A 20,671-nucleotide genomic window follows, 5' to 3' on the forward strand; every position below is an offset into this window, starting at 1 on the left:
AGAGACACTGACTAAATCTTGTGGGCCTCCTGTAGCTCAGGGCGCATGAACAGCCCATTCAGCCTGGCTTGTTTTTTGGCCAAGATTACCACCACTAAGTTTACATAGCCGGTGAGATTATCTGCCAATGAAACAAATGGCCACAAATATGCAAATGCACAAACCACTGCGTTTGGTGTGTCCTACTCTTATTACATTGACACTGTACCTGGCTAGAGTGTATCACTGTTGTCTATTCAATCTATTGTATTTCTGGTAAATGGAACACCTCTGATTTTCAGCCTGCTGAACATGGTGCTAACACCTATATTATGCCCCTATGACTCACACACCTTAGAGGTCAACCAAGTAGTCCATCACTCTCTCTGTCACACTTTGATCACACCATCCCAAGGTGTTAAACCCCCTACACACACACACACACACACACACACAAACGCACACAAACGTTGACTGTGAAGCCATGTAGTAAAATGGGTCAAGCCTGCTTTTGACCCATTCCAAATGCTTGCCGGCAAATCATCGCTTCCTTGTGGCTGTATCGCACCCTGTCACTGCCAGTAGAAAAACACCAGGTCTCAGATAAAGGCAATGAAATGAGTAAAGGTAATAATGTGAAATAAATCAACATAATCATGTGTATAATCACAACATTCTCCAGCACGCACTCAGCTTGAGCTCATATCAGCTATATGAGACTGGAGTTTATTGCATTAATCATGTAAACGTTGATATTGTGATTAAAGCAGAGAACTGCTGCTTATTGCTGGTAATTGTAATCGGGCCGGGCTACGCTCCCAGGAATACCACACAACACACATTGCATTAATATTTGATGAACTGACTCTGGATCAGAGGCAGGGAGCGGGTTCCCATTTCATGTTGATCTGGGCTCAGGGCATTTGGATCTGACCTCAGAGCAGTGTTTATTAGGGTCCCATACTTCACAGAGTTGCATTTGAATAACACCATCTAATAGGTTGTCTTTTGTGTCCCGCCGAATTCATTTCCTTTTTTTCTCCTTTTCTCTTTATGAATAAATAATTTCCAATGGATGGCTCTAACATGTGCATACATCACATAAAGGCATATAGATCAATGAAATAACAGTATGGGGGAGGGAGGGAGGAGCTGGGGTTCTGGCGGATGTTTTCGTCGCTATTCCTCTTACCCTCCATCCCCCAAAATAGACAAGACTGAACATGGCCAAACATGACTCCTGTCTCTCTTCCTCTGCCTTACTGTAACTAGTAGCTTTACCTCTCGTTTTGGCTGTCTCCTATCTTCCTCTGTCCTCTTTCTCCTTACCACTTGTTCCTTTCTTGTATTTCCATAGTTTTTCTTGTAGCCCCTTTTTCTCCCCAGTGTTGAAATATCCAATTTGTAATTACATCCCTGCTTCATCGCCGCACACTTGAGGCAGTCAATGTCGAGATATGTGTCCCCTGAAGCACATCCAATGCAGTTTTAGCTGTTGTCATGCTGCTTACTCAACCCGGTAAATTTAAACCGCAATCCTAAGCGGCCAGAGGGAATGCCTTCTCCAGGCAGTCTTCTACCGTTATTGAGCTCACAGGCACTTAGGCCACCACAAGGAGTCACTATACGAACTCTGGACGCAGCTAACTGGAAGGCAGTGGCTTTAAAGCTGAGCCATTCAGTGCCCCTCTCTCCCTTCACAGCTCCCTCTCTCACTCACAGTCTCCCCTCCCTCAGGCCCCCATGTCACTTTTCAAGCTCCTCATGTAGCTGTAACCCTGCCTGCATTAGTTAAGACTAATGGTGTCAAGGGTGGTTGATGACTTTGGTCACATACCACTAACAATTTGAAGCTTTATCGCTACTCAACAATCCTTGATTATCGTGTTTTAGTCATCCAGGTATTCTCACTCTGTCACTCTGTCCCACTATTTGTAGCTCTCCCTTTTCATTCTCCTCTCACTGTCCCTCTCTCTCTCTCCCTCCCTCCCTCCCCCATCTCACTGTTTCCCTTTCTCCCTCTAAGCTCCAAGGCTCAATTTTCATAAAGTCTTGTCTTGTTCATGCATTGTCATTTCTCTCCTCCCAAACAACCAGGGATCTTGATACCTACTGTTAGGTTCTCTCTTCAGGTTGGCATACATGGCAGTGAGTGGGCTTGTTGAAGAGCTCAGATGCTCTCTATATACATGTGTAAAGACATTTTCAAGGCTTTCTTTCCTCTCTTTTTTCCGCTGTGAGTTTATCCTGAGTAGCAGTAACTGGTGAAACGAGGGCAGATGTGCTTTGACTAAGAATGTATAATATATTGTACTTCGTGTAGTCTATATTAAGGCTGAGTTGGTCTTTCCGTGTTGCTCTTTGACCCCCCCAGGCGCATAGCGGCTCTCAGCTCGTCTGCTCGCAGCTTTGACTTCACCAACACCCCAACCTCCGCTCTCCCCAGTGAATACTACCGTAGCCCTGAGCCCTAAGAACAATGCCCCCAACCTCAACCAACCTCACCCCAAACACCTCCTCATCCCCTGCCTCCACTACCCCTAAAGGCACAGTCCTCGGTCACACGTCTCTCTGTTCCTAATCTCATAAAGTCACTGATTTATTCAGCAGTGTGCCTGGGCCAGAGGCGCTGAACCGTGCAGCCCAGAGGAATGGAGGAGGATAAGAGGGATGTGTGTGTGGGGGGGGTGGGGATTCCTCAGCAATGACAAACAGATGATCATATTCCTCAGTGTGTGTGTGTGTGTGTGTGTGTGTGTGTGTGTGTGTGTGTGACTGTGTGAATGTGTAGTCGTCGGTTTTCTCAAGCTTTATGATTAACACATTGCAATGACAAAAGACACTTAAACTGCAGTTTGTCTCAACATATTCAAATGCTCTCCTTTTTGGATCCAAATACATAAAAAAAAAGTGTTTGACAAGGGTTGTTTGCACAGGGATAATGTTTTACCAACAATTGTTATTCTGGACGGTGTTTGCGCGGGTGATTTTCAAATCCACTTGTTGAATATCCTCCAACTCTGCCTGGATTCCAAAGGAATTACACGTAACAGTGCGAGCCAACATAATGACTTTGTGTCCTGATGTGTGCTGTATCTCAGGAGTTTCTTAACTCATCTAATCGTTTTACATTTTAGTTATTTAGTTAATGCTCTTACCCGAAGCGACTTACACACTGATTGTACACGTTTAGTGCCTAGAGTACTTTACAACTGCAGGGGAAGAAGACGTGAAAACATTAGCCAATCGAAAGGTGGGGATGACTAGGTGGCCATGATGATATGAGGGTCGGATTGCCACCAGTGGGACGCCGTGTTCTACTGTATGCTGAATTAAAGTCTGTATGATATGCGATGTGTTTGTCATAAAGACTCATGTTTAAGGCCAAGCAGTCTGGTGAAACGGTTCTTAGAATGTTCTGGAAGATCCTTCTGATGATAAATCGATCTTTGGAAGAACCATTCATATTGGAATTCTAGGCAGACCACTTCATAGAGAGTTCTAGGCGTAACCATACTCAGGGGTTTCTTTGAAGAACCCTACAAAGAGGGTCCTAGGTAAAAAGGGGCCAAACCAACAAAACCTAGATGGTTCTGCTAAGTACCTTTTTTAGTGTGTCTCTCTTATCTCCTTTTATGTCCTTTTTTCTCTGTCCTGTTTCTTTCCCTCTATCTCCATCTATCTATAGCTCCCATTATCACATTATCTTTTCAACTCTCTTAATATCAGTCTCCCTTTATCTCCCTTTCTCCCCCTTTTCCACCATCTCCCTTTATCTCTATCTGTCTCTCACTCCCTTTATCTCTGTCGCCTTTTCTCTCCTTCAATCTGCCTCCTGTAATCACTTTCCCTCTATCTTCCTCTATCTCCATCTACAGTAACTTTAGCTTCTGTTGTCTTCCTTTATCTATATCTATCTCCCTTTATCTCCCACAATATTCTACCATCTCTCTCTATCTCTCTTTGCTCTCTCTCTTCATCTATATTCTTCCATCTCCCTCTATCTCTCTTCCCTCCCTCTCCGTCTATCTTCTTCCATCTCCCTCTTCTCTTCTGGCATCTAGCCCAGTAATAAGAGCAGAGGTGAATGTGTGGGATGGGGTTGCGGTTGAAGGATACAGAAGCATCCAGGCTAATAACTGTGTAGAATAGAGTACTTGAAGTTGTCATAGCATTGGCAAGCCTCTGTTAATGTTCTGAACAGAACCCTCATCATCATGACATTACATGCTTATGCCTGTCAAAGTGAATTGTTGGAATGTTCCTTATTGGTTTAGCCTGAATAGTAACAATGGTTGGTTGTGGAGTGAACCTTTCAGGTAGAAACCCTTCATAAGTTGGATGTTTTCTTTTTCAGAGTGGGTTAGCCATGATGGAGCTGTTTGGTTTTAAGCTCACGAAGAGCTGGCAGAATGAGTCCACAGGCAGGTTTTGACTGAATGTTCATAATTCAACTCCACTTCGGCCCCCGTCTGAACTTCACCAGGCCTGCCTGTGCCTGAGAAAGAATGTTCCCACGTACTACCTGGTGGCATGACATGGTAGCACTTCACTCATAAATCAGGATTTTATTTTACTGCACACAGTCGTTTTTTTTTACGTAGAAGAGTGAAATAGTCTTCATGGCTGCCGAGGAGCATACGATCAGGTCTGGGTGTCTGTTATTTTGTTCACCACAAAGAAACGTCTGATACCCGTATCATCTGTTTATAAATGGAATGTATTGTAAACATTCAGTAGAGAAAGAACACAATAATGCCTCGCTTACAATAGTAGCACACTTCTGAGCAGACAATGGAATACAGTCGTTTTACACCCAAACACCTTTTAATCCCCCCCACCCCAAACAGACTCACAGACACAAATACACCTTTCAACCCCCACCCCCACAGCACAGCCATAGTTGGACACAGTATTCTTCGTGTTCTGTCGGCACAACAACAACCCAGCTCTCCCTGCTTCAGACAGCCCAGCGGCACTCTGGGAGATGGAATGTGATCGGGGACTGACCTCTGGCCCGCTGTTGAGCTGCAAGGAGGCAGGGGCCACAAAACTAACTGACACCTGCAGTCTCTACCACAGGGACAGGGACAGGGACAGGCAGCCGATGGGGAGGAGGCGGGGTCTTAGGCAGGTTTCTGTTATGGCTAACAGAGCCCTAGAGTGGAGCACACACCTACATTGCCTTTCTGTTATAGACCTAATTTATAATAGGTTAAATAAAATCAAAAATGTTCCAAAGAATCTACATACTCTACCCCCATAATGACAGTGAAAAAAATAATGTGTGCCAATTCTTTGTGAATAAAAACCAGAAATATCCTGTGAATGTAAGTATTCAGACTTTTAATTCTGTACTTTGTAGAAGAGCCTTCATCGGTGATCACAGCTTCAAGTCTTCTTGGGTAATGTCTCTACCAGCTTTGCACGCCTGGTTTTGGGCAGTTTCACCCATTCTTCCTAGCAGATCCTCTCAAGCTCTGTCAGACTGAATGGAGAGCCTTAGTGAACTGCGACCTTCAGGTCTCCTCACAGATGTTTAACAGGGTTCAAGTCCGGGCTTTGGCTGGGCCACTCAAGGACCCTTACAGACTTGTCCCGAAGCCACTACAGTATTGTCTTGGCTGTGCGCTCTGAATCAGTTTTTCTTCAAGGACCTTTCTGTATTTTGCTCATACTTCCTACAATCCCGACCAGACTTCTACCACCATGCTTCACCATAGATATGGTGATAACCGTTTTGGCCAGATGTAGTGCTTTGCATTCAAGCCTAATAGTTTGATTTTGGTCTCATCAGACGAGATACATTTTTTTCCTCCTGCTCCCAGAGTCCTTTGGGCGGCATGTCATATGTCCTTTACACAGGAGTGGCTTCCATCTAGCCACTCATAAAGGCCTGATTGATGGTTTGTTGCAGAGATGGTTGTCCTTCTGGCAGGTTCTCCCATCTCTGCAGAGAAACCCGAAGCTCTGTTAGAGTGGACACTGGGTTCTTAGTGGTTCCAAACTACTTCCATTTCATAATAATGGATCCCACTGTTCTCCTGGGAACTTCGATGCTTTAGCATTTTTTATAACCTTCCTAAGATCTATCCTTTGATCTGAAACGTACTTATTGATTGAATAAATTAGGCATCTAGTTAAATGTTCAGTTGTCAGTTTTGGGCAAAACACCAAACATTTCAGTGGCATTTGTGTCAGTCAAGATAAAAGGTAGAATGGGTGTAACCATTGTTAGTCTTCTGATTCTTTACGTTGGGTAATCTACCAAACAATGAGTTATTATCCAGGATCATTAGTTTACTATTGATCACAAGATTACTATCATACCTGGTCATTGGTATCAAGATCAAGACCAATCGAGTTGACACCTTGACAAGTTCAAGCATTCAACACGTAATGTATGTGGTTGTGAGAAACGTATATTGAGTAGAGTACAGTGCAATAGAGTTCAGTAGAGCAGAATAGAGTGCAGTATAATTCAATACAATAGAATTCAGTATGTTGTATACAGTATAGTATGGTACAGCCCCACTACAACAGAGTACATTCAGGTACAGTAGAGTTCTGTACATTACTGTAGTCGCCAATTACAATACATTTAAATGTTTGGCTCTTGGAGGGTTGGAGTCCACCTGCTGGTAATCACATGAGTTGTCTACTTTATTTCCTCATGTTTGTATTTGTCCAATATTGGCTTTGTTTGAATTAGAACGTTATCATAATGTAATGTCCTGCATTTTTTTGTTATTTGTTTTTGGTTGGACAGGAATTTACACCACTTTTGTAGTATTACCCGTATAAACAGAAACACACGTACAGTACACACACACACACACACAAGCACAATCAGAGAGAGAGAGAAGATACTAGTGCCAAATTAGATGGTGCAGGTGTCCACAATATCTGGAGCAGCCCCCGATAACACTGAAATTGATATCAAAACACACACACGCACACACCTAAACACACATCCATACTCCGGGTGGGCAGATATTGGTGAGTGTGCCCCGGGGGCATGAGCACACAGATGGGTCGGAGATTGTTTCCTGTTTGGTTTTCGTCTACCCGCAGGGCTTTAATTGGCTGCGACTCCATCTAACCTCTGACCTATCACACAAATGACCGCTCCACCGGAGAAGGAAAAAGGGAACGATTGACAGAAAGGGAGATGGAGAAAGAGAGAGCGGGTAAGAGGGGGTGAGACAGAGAGCGAGGGGAGGAGAGGGGAGCAGCGGAAGACGGAGGGGAGGAGAGGTAGAGGGTGTAGGGACTATTTGGAGAGAAACCAAGCACGAAGGACTCTAGTGACTGATTTTCTTTTTAGGTTCAAATGATCAGACCATGGGAAAATGGTTGCCATTTACCAAACGACTGAGACATCGGCCTTCTATGGCATGTATGGCATATCTTTAAATATGATGAATGTTGCCAATGTCCTTGTGTATTCCCCTGTCCTGCAGTCATAGCGTGTCATATACTTCCTTCTATTCATTAAAAGAGTACAGTGCGTCATTACATCCACTAGGAAGAATTGAAACAGGGATCAAGTAAAGGAAATCGATAGAAAGATGGAATGTGAAAAAGACAGAGAGATGAAAGGGGGAGGAGAGAGGCATAGCGTTTCAGAGAGAGGAGCGGAGAGAGGAGGAATGTTTCCATTGACCCTGGTTTATTTGCCAACAGCAGTGTCAAAAAAAACTAAAAAAAAACATTGTGACATGTGGAATGGAAAGGACAGCTAAAGAAGTAATGTTCTGAAGATCAACAACATTTGTTTCTGTTTGACAGGGGTGGATTTTCCATTTGCAAAAGATCCAGGAATGAATGGTAATTGCGGAGTCATTTAGACATAGTGCTGAGCATGTGGCATTGGCTGGACGGAGGTTTCACCATCCAATCAGTTTTCACCGTGGGATGGAGCATGGTCAAACATTGGCCCATGAGAACAACGAGAATAAGGCAGATAGGTGAGAGGGTGTGACGACTGTATTGACACAACACTTCCATTTGGGAGTGTGGATAATGGAAACCCTTCAACCAATGAATAAGTCAGCAAGAACTTTTTTGGGGGGATGCAGAGTGTTTGTTGTATGGATCTAACTTCCTTATTTCCGGCTGTTTTTATTGTCATATGCCAGTTCAAGCAGGCCGTTGTCTCATTAGATTCTCTGCAAAACAAGTAATGGGTGTCAGAAAGGTGAATGGACACATAGGTTGTGACTCCTTTCTGTCCTGTCGTATCTCCCCTTGATATTTTTCCACTGGATTGGGTCATGAGGCCCCTTCAGTCTGGCACCAGTCCATAGAGGAAGTGAAAGTGAACGCACTTCCTGTTGACGCGTCACGGCAGTGCTCTATATTCAACACACCACCAACTGCACAGAGAACTACAGAGATATCTGCGAAGCCAGCCCTCTCGGTAGGAGCATGGTTTTGTTGTTACCATCAATTAGTGTTGGAGGGACCAAAGGCTAACAGTGAAGATATGAAGCCCAGTAGGACCATAACACTGTGACCATGACAGGCTCTTCTTCCCTAAGTTTGAGCTTCAACCCAAGACCGACCTCTCCCCTTCTTCAATCATATCTGCCTCTTCTTCATCATTCTCTACATGACCCCCATTCCCAAACCCCCTATCTGGTGATCATTACCAATTGATCTGCAGTTCACACAATCGTTTGGTCAATGGTCTAATTGCGTTTCTCTCTGTGTGGGCTACACAATACTCTGATCGATTCTCTAATGAGAGCGATAGAGAAGGAAGAATAATAGCCAATTGTTAGAGTGAAGTATTATGGAAAGCCTCTTCTCCTCCACCATAAATGCTATCGGTACGATCACTCCCAGCAAACGCGCTCTCATTATATTCCCATTGTATTGCGAGTTGGTGTAAGTGGTCAATATTCCTATAACTGTAACAGTGTGTAGTTTACCCACAAAGATGTGCTGTATACTGTCTGTATTCTGTCTGTAAGTGCTCAATAGATGGCCTGAGTTTACAGGCATTGTGAATAACAACAGTGTTTTTTCCACAAATCACAAGACCGGATATTCACTGCTGTTAATTATGAAGTAGAGCACTTGTTTATCTACTTCCTCTCTTACACAAACACACACACACACACAATGCGGACGGAATGCTTTCAGTATCTGAGTGGGTTGTATATTGATTTTTAGTGTTGAACTTGTGTGGCTCTCTCTGCCTCGCGCCCCCACAGACACATTCTGACAGAGGAGTTGATTAGGAACAGCTCTAAATATATCCCTCCATCTCCTCTTTTCCCGTTCTCGCTGTCTCCCACTCTCTCTTTCCCACTCTCTCTTCCTGTTTCTCTTTCTCTCCAGCATCCACCTCTAATTCTCCCCGCTTGTCTTTCACTTAAATATCCCTTTCCCTCCCTCCTCTCTGAAATAAGGATTCAGCACATCTCTACTATTGCCAGATAGATACCTAACCTTCCCTTCTTAACCTAGTAATTATGAAAATGTCTACCTGCTATTCATTAGATTTTTTTAAACGTTATACTCATCTACGACAGCTCATTATTTACTCATCCAGGATTACTCGTTTTATACTCATCCTGGATAACTCATTATATACTCATCCAGGATTACTCGTTTTATACTCATCCTGGATAACTCATTATATACTCATCCAGGATTACTCGTTTTATACTCATCCAGGATAACTCGTTTTATACTCATCCAAGATAATTTGTTTTATACTCATCCAGGATAACTCGTTTTATACTCATCCAGGATAACTCGTTTTATACTCATCCAAGATAACTCGTTTTATACTCATCCAGGATAACTCGTTTTATACTCATCCAGGAAAACTTGTTTTATACTCATCCAGGATATTTCATATAGCTTTTAGCTTCCTATTGGAGCAGAAAACAAATCAATTCAATACAAAGACTTTGACAATCCCAGGTTACAAACGCAGTATATGCCTCTACTACCCATTCTAGGTTCTGCACTTCTGCTCTGCGCTTTTACTTCCTCTTACTCTGGTGATGATTAAACAGCCAGGTGTGTGATGGATGTGAGAGCGGTGAGGTGGTGTGTGAGGATGTTCCCCTTGTGGCAAACTGACACCTTCCTATCTAGAATGATGCGCTTAAGTTCACCCTACAGCACCTCCACCCTCCACCTGTCAGTCTGGCCCTTCTCCAGCACCTCCACCCTCCACCTGTCAGTCTGGCCCTTCTCCAGCACCTCCACCCTCCACCTGTCGGTCTCTATTATTGCTATGCTCCACTGTCCCAAACTACACCTTGTCTCCATGTCAGTACCCCCACTTTACATATGTCTGTCTGTCAGTCTCTGCTGCTCCAGTGCCTCTAAATAAATGTGTCTGTCTGCCTTTCTGTCTGTCTACCTTTGTCACTGTCTGTCTGTTTCTGCTCCAGGTTTACGGTTCTAATTTTTAAACTGGATTCACCTGATGTCTCTCTTTCCTTTTTTACTCATGTATCTGTTGCATGGAGGCGCGCGCACACACACACACACACACACACACACACACACGTGTATACACACACACACACATACTGAAGTACAACACAGAACACACTCCCTGATAGCTGTGCCATGTAAGAGCATCCGACAGAATGAGATGGAAATATAGATACACGGACGGGAAGAGGGGAAAAGCCTGTATTTATTCTATATCTGTGGGACCCGGTAAGTAAACACTAGATAAGAAGCCTCACTATCTCTATCTTCCTCTATGCCCACAATTTAGCTTTCCCTGATTGTGGCATAGAACAAACAAACATGTTTATTGGGGCATTCTCTTGTGTGTGGATGTTTGAGAGTGAACCACTTGCGTTAGATTTAAATCTCATTTGCGTCTCCCTGTGTTTTATCTACGGTATCCTGATTCGGAAAGCTGCGGCTCTGAAGAGACTCAGCCAACCGTTCCCTCATTGTGTTGAAGGGGAAGATTCTCATAAATGGAGCCTTTTCAGACAATGTGCACGTGGGTGTATGGCTTTAGGCATATTTGACAGGATCAAATGGCTTACACAGAAAAGGAAACACTGTCGTTTATGAAATAATCCCCCCATATTTATTTCATTCACATCTGTCCCCCACCCCTCTCACCCCCACCAATGAATTGAGGTGAAATGGGAATCTATATTCTGTGGGTGGTTGGGAGATGCAGCTACTTTGTTTAGATTTGAATTGCACATCGCATATGTTTGATATCATGAACCTCAGGCCTCTCTTCGATGGGCCTGATTGTGTTAAAAAATAAAAAAATAAAAATGTGCTCAAGGATATGAATGTTTCCATCTCAGATGCCGAGGAAGCAGGTGTGTGTGTGTGTGTGTGTGTGTGTGTGTCAGGCTTTAAACACATGATTATACCACTAACATGATTATATGCAGAAATTAAAACCGTGCTGCCGAGCAGCCAACTGGATTGATCTATCGTGTGTGTGTGCGCTTTGCCCATATGCATGTGATAGAGAGGGATTGAGAGAGAGGGAGAGGAAGAAAGAGAGGGATGCTGTCAACTCTCCCCTTCCCGGAGTCGGTGAAGTCTGCAGATGTCCAATTCAGTCTATTTCCATCTGCTGTGTGGCTGGTGAGAGCGGGGGGCTGTAGGTTTGCATTACCGTTATGTCTTTAGCATGAGAACAGATTCGCCATCCTACCCTATTAAACGGAATATATGCCATTACATACATAAACACACAGGCTACAGTGAAAACCCTCAGACTACGCCAGGTTAAAGGTCTGCAGGGCCCCGAAGAGTCGTGAAAAGTCATTTGGCCAAATGGGGACTGCTGGACCCTGGAGCGACGGGCTAGTAGCACCACATCTCGCCATGCCTCTGACATCCCTCTGTAGCCCTGAAAGCGTTGTGTTGTGGAAACCCTGACTAGTCACCCAGACGGCTTGCTAGAGCTATTAGCATACGCTTAGTTACACCTACTTGATCCTTTTAGATCTGCGAGTGTTGTAACCGAGCAATTATTTTTGCATGTAGTTACACATGATTCAGTAGAATCACCATGGGGCCAAACCCTATCCATGTTTCTAAGTAGTTCCCTGTATTGGTATTGTGAAAGAGAAACAAAGCAGAAATGTAAGAAATGGGAACAACGGAAATGTGGTGTTGTTCAGGGAGACACCTGTGGCAGGGTCTTTCCACACAGCCACGTTGTCTCATAACCAATTATGTTGCCTGAGACTAAAACGTGACAGCCCCCCCCCCCACCCCACCCCCCCACACACATTGGGCCCATCTGTTTGTGTACAATAAGTAAATAGATAGAAGCCAGGAATTACCATTGCCATTCTGCTGCCTAGTCAGTGTTGTTATGCAGCCACTTTACAGCTGCTCAGAGAGAAGACAGTGGAGCAAAGAAAGTTGACTGTCATCAACAGGATGTGGTCTTGTCAGAGCTAGGAAGTGAACAGTGACAGTGTTTTGGCCTTTTAAAAAAAAACAGGCACAGATACTTTCAACATGGCTATTCTGCTTCCACGCTGTTAGACTGAACGTAACGTATGTCTCAACCTCTGAATGTCTACCTAAATTGGCCCCCTTTAATAATTAGAATGGAATTACATGACCTTGCAATTTTTTGTTACCAGTATTATTTGTACTGCATTTAGGATAAATTATTGTTTGGATCGCATGGCATGAATTTGCATTTTGATTTGCACGTAAAACAAGTCTGACAGGACAGATGTTATGGGCTGGTCTGCTCCTGCTGTTGGACATTAGCCCGAAAACCTAAATTGGACACATCCAATATAAAGGCGTTGGTCTTATTGTATCCTTGTCAATAAAGATAAAGTGAATATTTCCTATTTAAAGTTAACGAGTTGAAGCGGAATTTGTGTTGTGTGCGTATAGCCTAATGTTATAGCTTGGGTGATTATGGTTTGGAGGAAAAGTGCTCTTGAAAAAACTAATTTGTTCATTATAGGATTAATCTTGTTTATGAGGCTTTGGGGACTGCTGGAGACTGTGAAGTCGCTCGCTGTATGTAGCCGCAGAGCGCAGGCTTCAGCTTCAGCAGGGGGCGGAGGGAGAGCTATGACAGCGCTTATCACACTGCGAAGAAGTAGGACGAGTTGCATCGGAGCGCTACTGTCATTCGCAGACGGAGTACAGCTCTCTCCGCTTTTGTTCGAGCTATCGCGCCCCGTGCTGCTAGCTAGTCAACAATGGTTTCTATAATTTCAGACCTTGACCCACTGAAAAGCTGGAACGTTTTAAGGTAAGCCCAAGTCCCGTTTTCAAGATCGCTTTGTGAATGGAGCAGCAATGAGGGGGATAGTGTTGTGATAAGCGCTGGGCTGGGTGGGACGCGGGCGGCAAATGAGGTATCGTTGGTGTAGCGGCTTATACCGCGGACGTGCCCCACTTACGTTATACTGACCGTGATTGTAGGCAGAAACGACGCGGAATTGCCAACTGCACCCTCGTTAGATATTTTTTGGGCGATGTCGGATTATGTTTCAGTAAAGCTCCTTTAAGAACAGTGCTCTGTATCCTACTTTTGGACTTGTCATTTTCCCCTCTCGGCTGTCATGGGTTTGACGCATGAGTTTTAGCCCTCCTCTTCATCCATCCCTCCCTTCTCTGTCACCGCTTATCACAAAGTTTCTCAACAATTTACACTTGCTGATGCCTATTATACTTCGGTCCATCATCTTTCTCCTCTTCCTCATCATCAACTACCCTAGAATACTGTCTTAGTGAGAGCCGCGACCTAGCGGCTGTCACAACGCCCCGGAGTCATGCGCCTTTATTGCAGAGAATGTGTTGAAAGGGACATTTGTAATGTTTATTTCCCCAACCACTGACTTTGTTTTTAGGTCATATGAAAATGGATTATTTTTCAGTTAAATCAGAAAAAAAAATCAGGCTTTTCTTTTATAACACAAAATATTGTACGCTACTTGAAAAAATTATTTTCTCTGCTCCATCTCTGCACCTCCAACAACTTTTGTTGCTTTAAAGTTTTCCCATCGTTTTTGTTCACGACCGGGAGCATAACGTAAGAAAGTAATAGTGCGCTGCGGGCTCATTTAGGCTGTATGAATGAACATTTAAAAGCTGATAAAATAATGTACCTGCACTTGTTGTCCTCTGCTGGCGGGTCATGTTCATCTCCTTCCTCCTGTTGCATCTCATTTGAGAACAACTGTCTTACAGCTACACTACTGGGCTGCAATGGCTGCACTCTAGCCTTACACTTCACATTACCTTCCATTCAAACACAACACGCAGGTCTACATTATACACCTGCAAAATTAGCATTAATGTATTCACTGTCATTTAACATTTTAGTCGGCATATGTGAATTTTAAATGCTGGTATTTAAAAGCCCGTGTTCCTGAATATTGAAGACATGATACTAAATAAGTCATGGTAATAACCTCAACGGATTCCTCTGCCGCGGAGACCGACGGTCTGGTTCTTATTCTGAAATTCTATTTTCAGTTTGAGAAGCCAGAGGGACGAAGTAGCGTGGCGCAGTCTCTAGAAATCTCATACCGAGCTAGAAAGTCCTCTTTCAATACAGATTTTCCTTTTATTAATACTGATTTTCCCTTTCATAATTGCTTCTTTCCTTATCCATAAATCAGAAATAGATCAACCATATAGGAAATGAGCGGAGCCCTTACCAAGGGTGATCCTATTAACTTGAATGAGAGCTCCCTGAAAACTTAATGGTGTCAGATAATGATGGACCTATGGAGCCTGGGGCATGAAATGGCTGTGCCACTGAACTGTACACATTCTTATAGAGATCCTGATGGAGAATGAAACATTCTCTCTCGTTTGTGTTTGGTTAACCATCTGTCTTGTTGATAGAGAATCTCAGTAATAGGTAAGCACTTATGATTCTGATAATTATATTAGGAAGGCAATGTTTGGCTTTTCAGTCAACTTCTAAAGATTACATATGTCTAAATGATAGGACCAGCCCTCTTCTGACCAGGACTGTGTGTGTCCACTGAGAGGAGACTATTTAAAACACACACACGCACACAGTCCTGGTCAGAAGAGGGCTGGTCCGATCATTTAGAGGTATGTAATCTGTTGTTGAAAAATGGAATGAGAGGGGGATGAGAAGGGCTAAGCAGGAGGGGAGTAGACGAGAGGGAGTGATGGAGGGATATTTGTCTCACTCTCTCTTTATTAAACCTCTGCTGCTTTAGATTAGCTGTCCATCTCTCAAGGCTGAGCATCCTAATAAAGACCAGCTTAGGACTTGCCCTATACACACACACACACACACACACACACACACACACACACACACACCCTCTTCTGTCTCCCCCTATCTCTTTTCCCTCTCTGTGTGTTTCAATGGTGTATTATAATGAAGCGACTCTATGCTTCTTCTCTGAGGCGCAGCCAGATCTCCTTAATGAGGATCACCTCCGACACACACACACACACATACACTTTAGCATTGCGGTTTGATAAAATTATTAAATGAAACTGTCGTTTTTGAGTTTAAGTACACATTGTCCTGTCTGTCGTCTGTGATGTTGTGCACATTATAGATTCAGATGCCGTTTGTTTTGATGGCTATGTGGTCATGCGTTTCTATAATGTCACTGTCATTATAGAGTATCCAGGATTTGGCCATGATGCACACTAGTGTTCCAAGTGTGCCTGAAGACCTAACATAAGGGAATCAAAATGAGTTTCTGTGAGTCAAAACCGGGGCATTAGAGGATATTTCCCGAAAGCCGAGGTGCAAGGTTGTGTGAGCGGGATAAGTAAGCGATACCGAGGGGTTGTTGATAGAGAATGTATTTCCGGGACAACTCACGCTGGCCGAACGTAGCTACAGCATTTCAGGCATAATAAGCTAGTGTTATTTTTAGCCGTTATGTCTATCAGGGTGTTGTCTTTCTGTGCCGGCTGTTCCAGATGGATGTGGACACCTGGCCCCTCTCTTCTGCTCCCCTGGCTGGAGCCCAGTTTAGTTAGCCTGGTCTAATCAACATCAGGATAGGCTGCTTCAGCCTTTCACCAGCTCTGTTAACTCTATCAGTCACACGGATCACACACCCACACACATATAAATAGTCACACAGTTAATTAATGTAGACATAGAATACGGCATACGCTGTATGTAAATATTCCGCGTACACACAGTTTGGATTAGGCCCGTAACAATGTGCTATTGTGGGAATAACGCCTGTCTGTTGTCCTCCCAGTCAGCCTCTCAGATTCTGAAGAGCAGTTCAGTTATTTCATAATGAGAAACAGCATGCTTATTAATTCCACCTGATTACATCCAGAATTACACTCTGTACACACACACACACACACACACACACACAGAGCAATGACAAGGTGGGTCTGTTATTAGATTAGCTAGCGAGGAAAAGTCAGGTTTTTATTCTATTACAGGGCTGGTTAAATAACTGCTGGATGCCTGCAAAGATGGGAAAAATGCAAAGAGGAGGTTACAGTGGGAGGAGGAGAGAGAGCGGGGGGAGAGGGACGGGAGAGGACAGAATGAGAGGAGGGAAAGAGAGGAGAGAGACTGAGGACGGAGGGAAGAAATAGCAGCACACTAAACAATTAATGTTCTCATTCAGAAAGCCTTTCGAGTGTAATGTGAATACTTAGGACTGTATCCAACCTGAGACTCCGACCAGGCACGCGTCCATGGAGGACTGATGTGAACGTTTTCATTACCCAGCACCCATATGCAACTCCTATGTCTAGATGGTTTGGACAAGATCCATCACACACAACTAATCAAAAAGACTTTCCACCTGGGACCAGTCATGTAAATCATTTATCCACATCCCCCCCGTCGTGCCCACACAAGTGCCTCGGTTTGGAAACTGAACTGTATAAGGAGTATCACTGTCACTAGGAGATTTGGCTTGAGTTGAGGGGGTGGGAGGATTGGAATGGGGGGGGGGGGGGGTTAGAGGATGGGGAGTCTGGGGGGAAGGGGGTCATGGGGCATTTGACCTCTCACCTTCCAATGTTAGTTTTAATTAATCCAGTTAGCAATGACTCTTACTTTGTGTGGCTTTATCCCCCGGAGACACAAATCTACCTACCTAATTATTGAGGCCAGTGTCCAATGCAGTTTAAATCGGTTCTGTGTGTATGTGTGCGTTCATAGCCTGCTAACCCCTGCTGTTCTGTAAGATTACACCCACTGACTTTAAATCCACCCTTTGCGGTTGAACAGTTGCAGGGACAGCTGTGGTCCTAGCTTGGGTCTTTTAATCCGTACCCCCCTGGATGTGCGTTTTGTGGCCAGGGGAGGGTGACATTGGGCTGGATCTGTTAATGGACAGTATATGATCAGTATTAGTCTCTGTGTTTTAAGAGAATCTTGTCTTAGACATGTATATAATATATATAAAAACTGTCAAATCAACTGTTAGGGTAAGAGTAATATTTAGTGAGTTTGACACTAAACAGGGTTCTCCAAAAGGTCATTGAGTTATGAGTTGTTCCCCATTCAGGCACCCGCAATTTTCATGCCCTGAAATCTCCCAAATATCAGATACCACAGACTCCCAGCTACAAACTAATCAATGCTACAATTACATTATCCCACCCTAGTTTAGACATTATTGGCCAAAAATGCCAAACCTAACACATTATCTGGCAAATGATTTCCAGCAATATCGCCTGTCTGTGCTGTGTCTACCATTTGTCTGTCACTCCGTGTCTAGCCGTTTCGTTGATAACCATCTTGATGGCTGACAGAAAGACTTTGAACTTCACCAAAAGCTTTCTAGAACTGCTTATGTGGCAGATGTACATTGTTTGTCATGAAATAAGCTTGAGCAGCCATACAGAAGCATTGCTAGACCTGCACGTTCCTCTCACCAGATGTACAATGAAATGGCCAGATGTGCTAATAAAGGAGATTTACACTTCTGATGTAACTGAATCACTGACATCGACTCAAAACATACAATTTCATTGTTTCTCTATGAATCTTTTTTCCTCAAACCAGGATCAATAAAGAATAAACATAATGTGGAAAAAAGAAACAGAATGAAAAAAGATATATATATTAATGAAAATGTTTACATATATACAGTATGTGTGAATGTGACACTAAATATTACAATGCAGTCTCCAGCCTTTGAGTTGGAGATGAATTTGGTTTGAAAAATGCATGCGAGGAATGAAAGGGTTCGGAGACCAAGAGAGGACTCTGATGGACTTCGGTCAGCACAACAATTCACTCTTCAGCTGGACCCTTGTCAATCAAAGCATTGTGACATGGGAGGAAGTGGGTGGGGGTATTGTCCCAGTGCCACTGCAACGAAAGGAACAATACCGCATTCAGTGTTTCTGTGTGAGACGCTCAGAATTCTTCAATGTCAAACCCCCCGGAATCAGTTGAAGATAATTACATATTTCAAGAGAGAGCAGAGAGAGCAGAGAGAGGAGAGAGAGAGGCCGGCTATGGAGGGGGGAGAAAAGGGGAGAGCAAGAGCCTGGCTATGGAGGGAGGAGAAAAGGGAGAAACTGGGTTTGGAAAGAGGAAGGAAATGAGAGACAGAGATTGGGTATGAGGGAGAGAAAAGGAGAGAAAGAGACTGGGTAAGGTGGGGTGGGGGGTGAGATAGAAACTGGGTTTCCATAGGAGAAAAAGACAGAGAGACAGACCGAAAAGAAAGAGGGAATGAGAGGGCGTGGATGGGATGCCTTACATACCAGATGTGCGTCTAACAGAGGGAATCTAGCAGGATTTGTGTAAACCCTATTGTTTCTATTCAGAGACAGAGAGAATAACATGGTGGTATTAGTAATAACAATACCTCCAATTTCCCCATGTCACACAGTCCTACCTTTTATAGTGTGTCTTTTTCGTTGGGCTGACAATACAACCTGCCTCTCCACCCTCGGTCCCAAATCAGTCAGGACTGTATGAGAAGCTGGCTATAATGGGGCTGTGACCTGTTCACTCTTTCTCCTATAGTAGGAAGTTCCAATCTCAATGTCAGCCATGTACTGTACATAAGCAAAAAAGCATGAGGGGTATAATATATGGCCAGTAGGGAATCTATAAATTGTTTAAAGAAAACAGATTTAAAGGGACTCACATGGCCATGATTTTGTAGCATAGACATTTCAAAAACACACAGGTAATTGTTGTTTCCAATGACAATAAGTACACAAAACTAACTACTCTTCCAATACAACATTGCGGTCTATAATGTCGAATCACAGAGCAGACAATTCACGTGACCATTGGACCTGTAGCCATTGGGCTATTTTTAATGACAGTGTGTGGGAAAACAATTAAATTATCCATAACATAATAACACTTTAAGAAGGCTACATAATTTTAGCGAGTAGCTGAAAACTTGTTACGGAATTTTTCCAATAATACAACATTATTAGATGGTTCTGAAAAATATAGCTAGATTTTTAGACGTTTCTGAAAAAAGCTAGCTATAAGTACCTACAAACGTAACACAAAATTACTTTCAGAAATACATCACTGCTAATTTTGATATGGACATTGTATTACAGCTAACTTGTAACATTAACTAGCTATTAACGTTATACTGACAAAAGAAGATACTAAGTAGGGTTAGTCGTTAAGCTAGCTAAAGCTTAGCTTCTTCCTGCCACCAAAAGAATAACTAGATAATAGGTCATGGTTCGTTACAGAAGGTTCTATTGACGGACAGAAAAGTTAATAGCATTGAAACATCTTAGGGCTCAGAAAAAAAAAACATGTCCCTCGTCTGCAAAGGCATGTGTGGTCTCTGCTTACCAACTGGGGGGTTTAACTTTGCTTGTCGCTATCAGCAAAATTGTTAATAAGCATGTTTCTTCCCCAGGCAGTGGCACTACGTCGTCCATCTTTTTTCATTAAGTTTGCTTATACCTTCGGTACTCACCTAATTTGAAAATCTCTGTTTTGTTTATGGCACAACTTTTCTATTACAGGAAATATAACCTTCTGCAAGTAAACGTTAGCTAATATCAAGCTATATGTTTAGTTGCGAGACGAAGCTAGCCAATGGCTTGCTATAGTTTTGATAGGTTGTTTGTTAAGCTTAAGGCAGTATACATGGCGCCCCTAAAGTAAGAGCAACTGTTAGTCAAGTTTCTCTGCGAACTATGGTTCATCCCCTGATCCCTGAAATAAACCATAACATCTGTTAGCAATCATAAATTCTGTTGTTGGCAGTAGCTTAGGCAAAAACAAACAAACCCAGGCTCTGTTTGTATACATTTATATATACCACAGCTATCAGCCAATCAGATTTCAGGATCCAAACCATTTAGTTTCTACTAAGGAACATATTCTTAGTAAAATATACTTGGAAACATAATGAACTTATTGTATGTTTGTGTTAATCAGGACACGTTCCTTACGATATGATCCCCAGCATATGTTCCCCATTGTATTAAAACAGTATATGAGTCTCCAGTATATTTACACCCATATATGTTTCTCATTATTCTGAGGTACACTGAACATATAATGGGGAGCATGGCCTGTTAAAAGCCTCCGTGGAGATGTCGCTTGTTTGTTTCTTATTCCGTCCCAGCACCCACACACAATGCATCCCTTCTCAGTTGTCAGACGTAGTTTTCCAGACACATACACAAAAACTCACACATCACAGATCTGCTCAGTATCGTGTATTCCCACATCCTTCTGTTTTCACGCAGTGATGGATGCAAG

At 43.3% G+C, this 20,671-nt stretch overlaps 1 protein-coding gene across 3 annotated transcripts in view; it reads left to right on the forward strand.

Annotated features, from left to right (window-relative positions):
- The window catches only part of celf2 (cugbp, Elav-like family member 2), a 154,131-nt gene that overhangs the window by 2,087 nt on the left and 131,373 nt on the right, over positions 1 to 20,671 (forward strand). For 2 of the 3 annotated variants that reach the window (XM_020042806.2, XM_020042811.2), the window contains exon 1: positions 13,069 to 13,228. The exons of the other annotated variant lie outside the window; for it this stretch is intronic. In XM_020042806.2, coding sequence (XP_019898365.1) covers positions 13,176 to 13,228 — 53 coding nt within the window. In that variant the 5' untranslated portion in view covers positions 13,069 to 13,175. Of the gene's footprint in view, positions 1 to 13,068; positions 13,229 to 20,671 lie in introns of those variants that run through there. 3 annotated transcript variants of the gene reach the window in all.

This window comes from Esox lucius, chromosome 23 (assembly GCF_011004845.1).
Source record: "Esox lucius isolate fEsoLuc1 chromosome 23, fEsoLuc1.pri, whole genome shotgun sequence".
NCBI lineage: Eukaryota > Metazoa > Chordata > Actinopteri > Esociformes > Esocidae > Esox > Esox lucius.